Source organism: Rattus rattus, chromosome 1 (genome assembly GCF_011064425.1).
Source record: "Rattus rattus isolate New Zealand chromosome 1, Rrattus_CSIRO_v1, whole genome shotgun sequence".
NCBI lineage: Eukaryota > Metazoa > Chordata > Mammalia > Rodentia > Muridae > Rattus > Rattus rattus.
The window spans coordinates 228,188,179-228,201,372 of NC_046154.1; the positions used below are offsets into that span (position 1 = coordinate 228,188,179).

The 13,194-nt window shown below is 41.2% G+C and overlaps 1 protein-coding gene across 2 annotated transcripts in view; it reads right to left on the minus strand.

Moving 5' to 3' along the window:
* LOC116911424 (sterile alpha motif domain-containing protein 12-like) overlaps positions 1–10,971 on the minus strand; it is a 242,867-nt gene extending 231,896 nt beyond the window's left edge. Inside the window, exon 1 of one of the 2 annotated variants that reach the window (XM_032915401.1) lies at positions 10,575–10,971. In XM_032915401.1, coding sequence (XP_032771292.1) covers positions 10,575–10,623 — 49 coding nt within the window. In that variant the 5' untranslated portion in view covers positions 10,624–10,971. The remainder of the gene's footprint in view (positions 1–10,574) is intronic. The other variant, XM_032915393.1, reaches the window with a different exon arrangement.
* Between the last annotated feature and the right edge of the window lie 2,223 nt (positions 10,972–13,194).

Consider the following 13,194-nt stretch of genomic DNA (forward strand, 5'->3'; position numbering starts at 1 on the left):
TTTAGTAATTTCTTTGAGATCATCTTTTATGTCCACTAGGCAAAACTTTGGATGATTGCCAACAGCGACTGGCCACCATTTTTATGGCCAAGGAGGACAAGTTCCAGCTTGAGAGTAGAAAAGTTGCCTTAAAACCAGGTAAAATCCTTAAAATCATTTGAGGACAATACAACTGCAATAGAGTGGATTTTTCCATCTGCATGATCTGACTGGAATCCCCAATACCAACACAGGTAAGGAGGTTCTGGATAATTTTCACTAGAACCTGTTATGAGGATTGAAGGCAGCTGCTAAAAAAATCACTAATCTGTTTAAAGTGAATGAGGTTACATAAGAACTCCCTCCCAAAATTCCCTGCAGGTGCCTGGAGAGCCTCTCTGAGGCTCACTTGTTCACCCGTATAGAGCTAGACACAATAGAAAGCCAGCAAGCGTCAGTGCTGCTTTTTCTATGCAGTTGTCCCTAGATATTAGAAACAAACTTCATAAGTTAGAACGGTTTGAGGGCATGAAGAGGCTGCAATTATTGGCGATTGCTCGAAAGGTTTACAATCACTGTGAGTCTTAAGAACAGCAGAACACGAAATTGACCTCAGGAATAGTGGCAGCCATTGAGGAGACCAATGAAAGGGATCCCACAGTAGGGAAGCCCAAGATTCCGAGAAAGGAAAGGCTAGAAAACTGCCGATATGTTTATCATATGCAAAATGGAAACTCAGAGAATGAATGTCCAAATTAGAAGAGGAAAGAAGGACACCCTTACCTTCATTTGGGTGAGGACGGATAGGGTCAAGTCTTCTTCCACTGAGTCCGAGGAGCTCAGGGTAACATTAAAGGTAGAAGACAAAGCTAGTTAGTCCTGACAGAACTGCTTGAAGCACTGATGTCTCAATTGAAGGCCATGCAAGGGTCAAAGGGACAGATTTTTCTTCCTCTGGATGCGTCTCAGATGGTAGACTTAGGACAAAGTACTGTCAGCCACTCATTTTTTATATGCCAGACTTTGCTTATCTGTAAACTGGAATTGATTATTACTACATCCATGGACCACCATATGGTTTGGGGAGGCTATTGCTCACATTACTTTTTTTTCTCAGCTCTTGTTTCCTTCTCCTCTTGGAGGAATACCTCATTCAACTAAGTCTGGTACGCGAAGGTGACATACAAACTTTGGGATACTTGTAGAATCTGCAACAGCAATACCATGAAGTCTGGGTTGATGATAATCCACTAGGATTTGCCATTCACCAAATGCTAATTATCATTAAATTATTTCACCACCCAAAAGGTAGCCCTAGAACCGGTGCAGTCCTTCCAGATCTTGGTTACCCTGTGTACACCCAAATACTCCAGCACCAAAACTATACACAGGGAACTAAAATGGGCAAAATGGAAGATGCCAAATAGGGGGCAAATGGATAGTGGTTCTTTCTGGTTAGGAGACCAACATTCCACGCTATTAGAAGACATACGGTCACCATACTCCACCAGGCTACCCATCTAGGGGTATCTGAAACGACTGAGTTACTCAAGCTCAGATGTTACATCCGTCAATTAGACAAACTTGTTGAAGATGTATCAATTTTACACAACTGAATCCTAGAGGATGAAGAAAAGACCAAGAAGGAAACCATATCCAAGGAAACACCCCCAGACAACATCAGGAAGTGGACATTACAGAGATGCGCTGCATGGTTTTTGGTTTTTAGTAATTGTTAGTTTTCATAGATACCTTCTCTGGGTGGGTGGAAACCTATCCTAAGTAAATGGAGACAGTCTAGTGGTCACCAAGAAACCTCTCCAAGAGTTCTAGGTTTGGATTGCTCCTCTCCCTGAGGTTTGACAATGGCCTGGCTATCATGGCCAATATCTAGGTTCCCAATATCTGGCAAAAGTCTTAACAATTGATTGGAAACTACATTGCCCCTATAGGTCACAAAGTTCAGGACAGGTAGAAAGGACAAATAGAACCTTGAAGGAAACTTTAACTAAATATAATCTTGAGAATGGCAAAAAATGGACCTACCATTTGTCGTCCTAAGGGCCAAGTGGACCCCATATTGAGAAGGTTTCATTTCACTAGAAATTATGTTTCAGAGTCCCTCCTAAGCTAAGAGATGTTTACAAGGCAGAATTACTAAATAGCCCCCCATCAAGTTCTCACGGGTCCTGAAAAGAATCTCAGAAGACAACACATTAGACAATGTGATGGGCTGCATCCTTGTCCATGCCTGAGTCTGCTCCCAACTTCTAACCTAGAGATCTTATGGGAGTAAAGTGGTTCCTGACCCAGAGCTTGAAGCCAACAAAGAAAGACCCACACCCTGCACTCTTTAATATTCCTACAGCAGTGAAGGTTGCAGGTGTCACCCTGTGGATTTACCACCCTCAGCTAAGGAGGCTACAAAGGATAGAAGAGTCATCACCCAATCATCATCAACCCACTAAAGATAAGATTGACACAGGTCCTCTGACTATGATTCTCCTATTCAGTCATTGTCTTTTTGTGGGAAAGGTTCATAACCTCATAAGCCAAGGCTGGGTTTGAGAATTGTGAAAGACCAGGGAACCCATAGCCAATCTATCCACTGAGATACAACCCACCTTCCAGGTAGATTTCTGTAAAATATTATAGCCAAAAGCAACTAGGAAAGAAGCCATAAAGGAGTTTGCTTTGGGGGCAGAGTCCATCATTGAAGAAAAGGGGATCCATACTCACAATACTATGCTTGCCCTGATGATAGTATCTGAACTGCCCAAAGCAGGGAAAATACCACTGTTTCATTGGGGTTATTAAATCAAATCTTTCTGGGGGCACATTGAATCCTTCATAGCCTGAGGAAGGGAAGTCATGACAGTCTACTTGGGGTTTTGGGTAATGCATTTCCATATATATAAAAGGTAAGGCCCTACAGGAAACTGAAGAACGCTATTGGCTAATTGGTTGAAACTCAGGCATCAAATTTAATATCCAAAAGAAACCTCCACCTAGGATCATCAAGCCCATCAGACCCATCAGTCCAAACTGGGAATATGAGCTCCCTAAAGTGGCAACCTTCTCCTCCAGAAATTCCTTGAGTAATCATGGGGGTAAAGATGCAGGAAGCGGCAGAGGCCAGCCCCTCAGGGTTCAATATGCTAAAAAGAGTATATTAATTCCTTAACCATTCTTAACTCTATTAGGTAAAGACTGTTGGCTATGTCTAGACCCCAAATAACATATTATGTTAGGACTGGAATTAATTAAACAATAAGCTCCACTCCCCATCTTGACTATTGTAAAAAGCATCAACCAAAGCAGGTTGGTCCAGGGACCTCAAATGAAAGGGTGTTCTCTAATATCACTAAAATACCTCCTAGATAATTCCCTCCCTGCAGATTCCTCTATCTTTACACAGCAGCTTAACTCCAGGAATGGCCGCAGGTCCCAGAAAGTGCCTGGCTTGCTCACTCTAGCTGCTTAACTAAGTATACATCTTCTGAATTGTTTACACCAGAAGGGTTCCCATTCCTTTGTATCCTCATGTACACCATACCACAGGTGTTTATTGAGAATGGACCGGAGGGCAGGGCCCACCTATATCTAGGTTCCGGGCTTCCCCATACCTAGCAGCAAATCATTTCCATTCTCATTTGCCTGTTGGTGCAGACAGATATTGCAGGCTTGACTGCAGTTCAAACTTCAGCCCTGATGTTGGGGATAAAAACTTCAAGGAACTCAGAGCTCAAGCGGACATAGACCTAGATCATTTTGAAGTTTCAGGTAAAGCCCTTAGTTGAGGTTATTCCTTAGAATCCAGAGGACTGGTCTATCCCTTCATGAAACATAGTTTTCTGGGGGAGGGGTTTGGGAGAAATGTGTTGCTTCTATGCCAACCAGTCAGAGGCAGTTAGAGAAAGTTTAGCTATGGTCAGAAATAACCTTAAGGAAAGAGAAAAGAGACACCAAGAATCTGACACTTGGTACCAATCCTTACTTTCTAGTGGTTAACTAGAGCTTGGTTAACTAGAGCCTGGCCTTACCACACAAAAATATCAACATATCTATGATTTTTTCAGCTACACATAGTGTGTCCTTCTCCCACTCATTATTAATCGGGTCCTATCATTACTGGGTACTAAAGGAAACCCAAGAAAACACTTCTTTGGCCCTCAAAATCTTCAGGATTTTCTTTGGCCCTCAAAATCTTCAGGATTGTCAACGAGCACTGGCTCCTCCAATTTACCTTCTCTGCTTATATTTCTCACCTTAAGGCTCAGAAACCCAAATGCCTTTGGTCACAGCATGGGAAGGGGCAGAATCTGAGGCAACAGAGAGTGGTGAGCTGAAGTAGCTTCATATTTTCTTTTCAAATTCTCTGAGAGATATTGCACAGAATTTTGGATTTTAAAGGGCATTTTCTTCTAAAATCTTATGCAATAGAAATGTAGTTACTCCTGAAGGGAGTTCCGTATTAACATCTTCAAATATGTCCTTTCCTTCTCAGTTCTTCTTCAGGTCTCACTTCCATGTTACATTACTTACTTGAACGTCTATGATGCTGCCTTCTACCATGTAGACTAGATAAATATATAAAGTGAAGATTTGGACATCCGAGTCTAATATTATGCCTTTGCAACCAAAGAAATACATGGCATAAAAGCAAACAAACCAAAGAACTACCTAAGTTCTCATGTCTTCCTTTTTCTCAATTGTAATATAGGAATAATGACTATATCTACATTACAGCACTGTAGTAAATATATAATTTAACAATATACATGGTACATTAACTTGGGTACCTGGCATATAAGCGCTCAGTAGATTCAAAGTATATGATTTTCAACATGATGGTACTTTAAGAAAGTATTTTCTGAATTCTTTGCATGTTGAGCTACTAGGCAAATGTCTTGGGAGTTTGCTGTACTAAGTGTGTTTGGTATATATAGCCATTTATAGAAATCAGTGTTATTAAAATGCATTGGATGAAGCAAAAATTCAGTGGGCTATGGAAACTGGAGCTGATTAGGAAGTACAAGAATGTTAATCAGAGCACTAATCCATGTTTTAACACACACACAAAATTATACACAAACTGCTAGAACCTTCTAATTGATGTGACAAAATAGTGGAAATAATCACTTAAGGAAGGGAAATTTATTTTACCTCACAGCTTCACAGTCAAAGGTAATAATGGTCCCTTGACCCTTTGCTTCTGAGACAATGAATGGCTGTGTGGTGGAACATTACAGTATAGAGTATGTGGTTGATCACGTGGAGTGTGTCCACATGGTAGACAGTAGGCACAGCAAACCAGGCAAAGAAGGGCCAGAAACTAAGTACATGCTCTAAAGATACACTGTCACTAGCCTGCTTCCTCCACCTAGGCCCCACATTTTTCCTTGGAGATATTAATATGTATTTTATATTTATTCTTTATTTCCCCATTGTTCTCTCTTATTTCTCCCTCAGTCCTGCTAAATCCTTTCTTCTTTCCAGCATGTGTGCTCCTCCTACTTTCATGTCATTTTTGGGAGCCTCTCATGTACTTAGGGATTCTTGTATGATACTGGTAGGAGGCATTATGTCCTGAAAAATTCGCCCAGAGCTATACCTTTGTAGAGTATGACTCCTCATACTCGAACAGCCAACAACTGTGGAAAGCTATTCAGGGAGGGGTACGCAGGCCTCATGTTATAATAGCTTGAATTTATCAATGGATTAACACATTAGAAAGGTAAATGCAGTCATGATCTAATTGCCTCTCTGTAGCTCCACCATCTGTGGACCAGGAATCCAGCATATAAACCTTTGGGGGAAACATTTCATATCCAAACCATAGAATGTATAAATACATGTGTATATATGTATATATAAACACATACATGCACGGACATACAAATAATGTATTTAAATAGTCCTTTACTATTCAAAAGTGGGTTTCTTCACACAAACCTTTGTGTAGAGTTCATACAAATATAGACAAATATAAGAAAACCAATTCAAACTCTGTGATATACATTATATAACATTTTCAATAAAAGAATGCCCAAGACTAAGAAAGATTTGGTCAAGGTCACATCAAGTAAACACTCAGTAGGATGGACTAAATTGCAGACTTCTGCAATCCAGTCTTCCTCTACTTGGTCATAAATATCAAAACTAGAAATCTTGCCAAGCTTATTCTTTTTTTTCTCCATCTTTGTTAACTTGGGTATTTCTTATTTACATTTCGATTGTTATTCCCTTTCCCGGTTTTCAGGCCAACATCCCCCTAACCTCTCCCCCTCCCCTTCTAAATGGGTGTTCCCCTCCCCATCCTTCCCCCATTACCGCCCTCCCCCCAACAATCACGTTCACTGGGGGTTCACTCTTGGCAGGACCAAGGGCTTCCCCTTCCACGGTGCTCTTACTAGGTTATTCATTGCTACCTATGAGGTCAGAGTCCAGAGTCCAGGGTCAGTCCATGTGTCAAGCTTATTCTAACAGCAACATTATGCTAAAGGTAATAATTGAAGAGAATCTCAATGGGATGTATAGATGTTTCAACAAAATATCCTTAGAATGCTGCTACCTAAGACCCCTTGAAGACAGTAACACATCATCATGGCAATTCTATAGGATTTTAAATGTAATTAGCTCCCTCATCTGGGCTTTAGTGTCTCTCAGCACTAACACATATAAAGATTATTACCACAAGCGATGACACCCAGAGGAAGAAAGTCATTGGTTCAATGCCTAATCTGTCTCCAAATGGCTAATCTCTGACCCTAGTAAGATATAGTTACAGAAGATCTGGCCATGTATTGTGAGGCTCCATGTGAATGAGCATGTGGTGTTTCAATTTACAAACAACTATAATAACAACAACAACCACCGCAACAAAACCAAACCCAAAAAACAGAGGAAAACAAGGATCTGACTGTAGAACTTTCTACAAAACATGCAAAACCCAAAGAAAACAAATCTACAGTGTAATTATCACAGTGACTGGCATAAAAAATAGAATCAAATAGAAATGACCCAAAAATCAAATGGGGACAGTAAAGGCACCTCATGTAAAATGGATTTAATATCTCAGAGGAGGCAGAAAACTCACATTCAACATTTAACTAAAGGACACGGGCCTGGTGTTATTTAATGGAGTATTTAATACAGCACCAAGTGGGGCTTGAAAGTGGGTCAACTGTTCTTCCAGAAGACCCAAGCGCAATTCCCAGAACTCACATGGAAGCTCATAGCCATCTATCTGTAACACCAGGATCTGATACCCTCACACAGACATACACACATGTAAAACTTCAATACACATAAAATAATAAAATTAATAAATTACATTTAAAAATTAGACCATCTTATCCATTCTGATAGGAGACCATAGATAACTTAGTGATGGAAAAACCAAGATCATCTGTGCGAAGACTAAGCAAGTGAAGACCATCCTCATAAAACCTTCATATTCTTCTTTAAAAATGGACAGTCACTGTCATGGTTTGAATAAGAAATGCACCCCCACCCTGCAGCTTATGTATTTGGACCCTTGGTGCCCAGTTAATGAGGTTATGAAAGCTTTAGTGTGTAGAGCCTTTCCGGAGGAGGTATATCACCAAGGACAGGACTGAAGGCTTATGGCCTGTCCCCAGTTCCTGTTCTTTCTCTCTGCTCCTTGTGTGGAAATGAAATGTGCTCGGCCAGCTTCTTTCTTCTGCCACCATGTCTTGCCAGCTCTAATGGACTCTACTCTCTTGGAAGCCGTAAGCCTGAATAAATTCCTTCTTCCCTATGCTGGTCTAGATCAGGGTATTCTATCACAGCAACAGAAATGTTGAATGCATAAAGCTACAGACTTTTAATGAGAATGGGTGTCTTCATCTTCCTGGGCAATGTGACCTAGTTCTGTGGACATAGTCTAGGCATTGAAAAGCTGTGTGCTCTGCTGCAAATCAGCTCTGTGGTTCTGACTACTCTTGTGCAAAGGTATAGGAGACCAACACTGCAGAACTAGTGACACCCTGCTTTCTTCCTCACCGATGGCACAAATTCCACCTGTCTTTATCAGTGCAATTATTACGGCGCAGTAGTTCCTATTAAATGCCTATCAGTTAAGGAAATACGGACCAATGATGATAATAATGAGAATCAGGCAGGGTGACACATGCCTTTAATACTAGCACTTAGGAGGCAGAGATAGGCAGATCTCTACAAGTTCAAGGCCACCCTGGTCTATATAGTGAGTTCCAGAAGAGCCAGGGCTACATAGAAAGACCTTGCATCAAATAATAATGATAAAACCGTGTAATGATTACCACCACCTCTACAATATGCCTGGCATCTTTCTTGTCATTTCCCTTATTTTTGCCATCCAATCTTCACAACATCCTGAGACTGGCGTGTTTGTGATGATAGCTAAGTGCTCAGCTAGCTTGTCCATAACTGAACACCTCCATTCCTTACCAGTAACAACAGGCACGGTTGTTAAGAGCTACTTATTCTTCAGAACTAACCAGTGGATTCCAGGCATTAAGCTAGGTAGTGACGGCATCTGCACACAAGGTTCTCTCAGCGCTCAGCAAAGCAGTCTTCACATAGTCACCTCGAGACAACTGTTATTATGAAAACACATCAGAGAAATTCTAAAGCAGGACAATTCCATACAGCACCGATTCCCTGTTCTTGAAACAAATAGCTCAGGCAGCGACGACTTTCAGTGCAACTTGCGAAGTATTATTACTAATATTAAATGGATCTTGCATTTGGAAAATCAATGTGTCCCCTTGGAGCAGCAGTTTCTGTGTGCTAGTGGTGGAGCTCTGTGATTAAAATCGGGAGAAATAAAAATGATGTGTGTTTTTCTTAAAGCCAAATTTATTACAGTTTTAAATCTTGTTTTTTTCTTAAAACTGCTCTCTAAAACGACATGAGAATATTTTTTAATTTAAAAATATTAATAGATTAAAACTATAAAGGTGACAGTTGTATTTTCCAGAAAACATGGCTTGCAATTTAACTCATCCATGGTACCTAAAAGGCTTGGGTGCACTGCTGTATGTCCAGATGGACAGACGGGCAGGAAGGCAGAGCTGGTCTTTGATGGTAGTTATCATCCCACAAACTCAAGACTATATCTTTCTTTGTAAGAATGATTTTGTATCTTCAGATGATTCCTTTCAGAGGACAAAAAAAATGCACAAAGTGGATTTGCAAATTCAATCTTGCTGTAAATAACTTTATTACGCAGAGATGAATCTAAAATCCATATCCACTCAATTTGATTATAAGTGACACTACAGGCAGGGTGGAAGTGTGTAAGATAATACTGTCATTTTCCCTCTTAAATCAGTATTCCATTTGAGGTTTTAGGGAAGCATATCCTTTCATAAACACCAGCTTCACAGACGACTGGAATGATGGCTCAGGAAAGGGAACTGGCTGCTCTTGCAGAGGACCAGGGTTTGTTTCCCACTACCCACATGGAGTGTCACTGTCATCTGTAACTCCAATACCAGGGCATCCAATGGCCTCTTCTGTCCCATATAGACACTAGGCACACACATGGGATGTATCATTCATGTTGAGAAAACATTCATATACATAAAGTAAAAATAAATGAATATTAAAAACCCAACTTCATGTCTGCATAACTTTCACATACCATAAGTCCCGTATATTTGAAGTAGCAAACTGAAGCTTCTGATATAGATAGAAAATATTTTCACCACTGTGGAAAAGTCCTTTGCTCTTGCAGTCTGTTCCTCTCTACTCCCTACCCCATGAACTGCTGACCTGATGATTGTAGACATAGGTGAGTCTTTTCTGTCATGGAATTTCATACAATTAGAATGTCACGTCGTGTGCTTTTTTGTATATGTTGAGCTCACCACATTCAACACAATGTGTCCTTAAACTATTACGATGATTCATAGGTGGTTTTCTCTCAGAGCAGTTGTGTTAGGGTGGTTACACCATATCTTATCTGTTTCTCCTTGGGAGGCATAGGGTTGGCATGACTGTTTAGCTATTATAAGTATAAAGCTCCTTCAAATATTACTGGACCCAAACATTTATTAAGAATTATTTTCATTGCCCTTGAAGAAATATTTCAGAATGGAATTGAAGCAACATCTTATGTTTGGGATTAACTTTCAAAAGGCTAAAGCTGCCCATCCATGTGGTAGAGTATAGCGTAGTAGCTACACTCACAGAATGCACAAAAGATTCATTTATATGACACCCACAGTCCCACAGCGATCTTTCTTGCTATCCGAACTTTTCGTTATATGAGGTGTAAGGTGGCATCATCTCGATGTGGCCTTGTTTCCACTTCTCTCAGAATATTGGTTATGGTCAATTCACGTGTCATCTTTCTGGAGGGATATTTTTGTGCAGAGTCAATGGTTTATTTGCCTTCTTAAATTTAAAATGTCACTTATGTATTCTGTCTATAAGCACTTTTTTGACAGGAAAAAAATTGAAATTAAAATTTTAAACTAAGCACACAAAGGGATGGCTTCCCTCTGGCACTTTCATGCACACACGTCATTCTACTTTGTTCTGTCTCCCCTTTCCCTGTCCCTCTCCCATCCCTGTGCCCTCACCTGGTCCACTTCCTCTCTTCAAACGGCCTTCCCATCTGTGCCGTCTCATGAATTGAATTGTAAGTACTCTTTACAAAATACTTCCTTCTTGTGTGTGACTTGGCCTTTTCACTGCCTTGATGAATGTTTGGAAGAACAGGAGGTCTAACGTTGATAAATTTGTCAATTTCTCCTCAAGTTGTGCTTTGGGGGACTTGCTAGTGAATCTGCATCTTTCTCCAAGGTTATAAAGATTTTTTCTCTCTTGTTAGTTTTCTAGGAATTTTATAGATTTAGGATTTACATTTAGGTATTATGAGAGGGGTTGAAGTTTACTTATAGTTTTTCTAATACCACTTATTAACAAAATCAGCCTTTCTTACAATGACTTTGATATCATTTGTGTTTATGTGACTCTATGTGTTAGTGCATGTATACATATAAGCACACACGGAGGCCAGGGGTTTACAGTAGGTGTCTTCTCACTTTCTACTTTTATTTATTTATTTATTTATTTATTTATTTATTTATTTATTTATTTATTTATTTATTTATAGACAGTGCGGTTATTTGGATTCACATGTTCCCCATAGGCTCAGAGTTTTGCATGTTTCATCACTTGTTGCCAGCACTGTTTGTGCAGGTTTAGGGAGTGTGACCTTGCCACAAGTGTGTCTCCTATGGTTTCAAACCTTCGTGCCATCCCCAGTACCTTATCTCTGCTTCTTCTTCTTCTTTTTTTTTTATTAACTTGAGTATTTCTTATTTACATTTTCGAGTGTTATTCCCTTTCCGGTTTCCGGCAAACATCCCTCTAATCCCTCCCCGTCCCCTTCTTTATGGGTGTTCCCCTCCCCATCCACCCCCCATTGCTGCCCTCCCCCCAACAATCTAGTTCACTGGGGGTTCAGTCTTAGCAGGACCAAGGGCTTCCCCTTCCACTGGTGCTCTTACTAGGATATTCATTGCTACCTATGAGGTGCTTCTTATGGTTTCAAATGTGAGCTCTCTCCCTCATCTGCTACAACATTTGGAAGAGCAGACACTGTACCTTCCCTGAGCTGCATAGTATAGCTGGCCCTGGATCGGGGGTGGCAGGTGAGCCGGCTCTGAGGGTGTGAGCACAGGAGGACTCTTTCTGCCTCTTGTCTGATGTGCAATGGCATGAATGAGGGAGAGACACCTTCCTTCCTACTCTTGTCCCTTGGCATCTATGGCAGGTGTGAGAGTTGGCTATTTTCCTCACCGCTACAACATGTGGGAGAACAGGCCTAGCACTTCATCAGGGTAGCAGGGTAGAACTGGTCATGGTTTCTGGGGTTGCTGGGGAACTGTGGTGAGTTGACCTGAAGGGCATGAGAGTGAGGGAGGTGATGGGCTGATCAGCTCAGATACCTCTCAGGACCAGACCCAGGGCTCTGAATTGGCCTACCCCAACATCTATCCCATGGATGAACTGGTGGGGAGCATACAGAGGCCAGTCTTACAAACCTAAAACTACAGGATGTTCATGACACAGGGTAACAACAGGATATCCCAGAGAAGTCCCAGCACAGTTCCTGTCTTATTAGAATAGCAGAAGGCACAGGCATCATACCGGACCATGGCATCATTACAACGAACACTTGCAATGAAGAAGTGTAGACAAAAGGAATACTGTGGAACACACTGTGATGCACTGCAGCTTCCACAATGAGATCTTTTTTCTCTGTTGGGGTCATAGGCTGCGAGGGTGGAGGGCAGATGTGAAGGGAAATAGAGATGACTGAGATTGGAGTACATGGTGTGAAATTCACAAAGACCCAATAAAAAGTTAAACAAAAAAGTTATGGGCCTCGACAGGAGCCGGATGTAGATCGCTCCTGAGAGACACAGCCAGAATACAGCAAATACAGAGCGAATGCCAGCAGCAAACCACTGAACTGAGAATAGGACCCCCGTTCAAGGAATCAGAGAAAGAACTGGAAGAGCTTGAAGGGGCTTGAGACCCCATATGTACAACAATGCCAAGCAACCAGAGCTTCCAGGGACTAAGCCACTACCTAAAGACTATACATGGACTGACCCTGGACTCTGACCTCATAGGTAGCAATGAATATCCTAGTAAGAGCACCAGTGGAAGGGGAAGCCCTGGGTCCTGCTAAGACTGAACCCCCAGTGAACTAGATTGTTGGGGGGAGGCGGCAATGGGGGAACACCCATAAAGAAGGGAGGGGGAGGATTAGGGATGTTTGCCCGGAAACCGGGAAAGGGAATAACACTCGAAATGTAAATAAGAAATACTCAAGTTAATTAAAAAAAAAAAAAGTTATGGGCCTCAGTCTGGTGTTCCAGCCCCCATGCCTGTCTACTTTCCTGAAGTGATGGTGATTGACTCTTATCTCTTTGGAAACTTTTTTTTGAAAGATGTATTTATTTATTTAATATTTGTAAATACAATGTAGCTGTCTTCAGACACACCAGAGAAGAGCATCAGATCCTATTACAGATGGTTGTGAGCCACCATGTGGTTGCTGGGATTTGAACTCAGGACCTCTGGAAGAGCAGTCAGTGCTCTTAACTGCTGAGCCATCTCTCCAGCCCAATCTCTTTAGAATCTTAAGTCCAAATAGAACCTTCCTTTTATAAGTAGACATTGTTT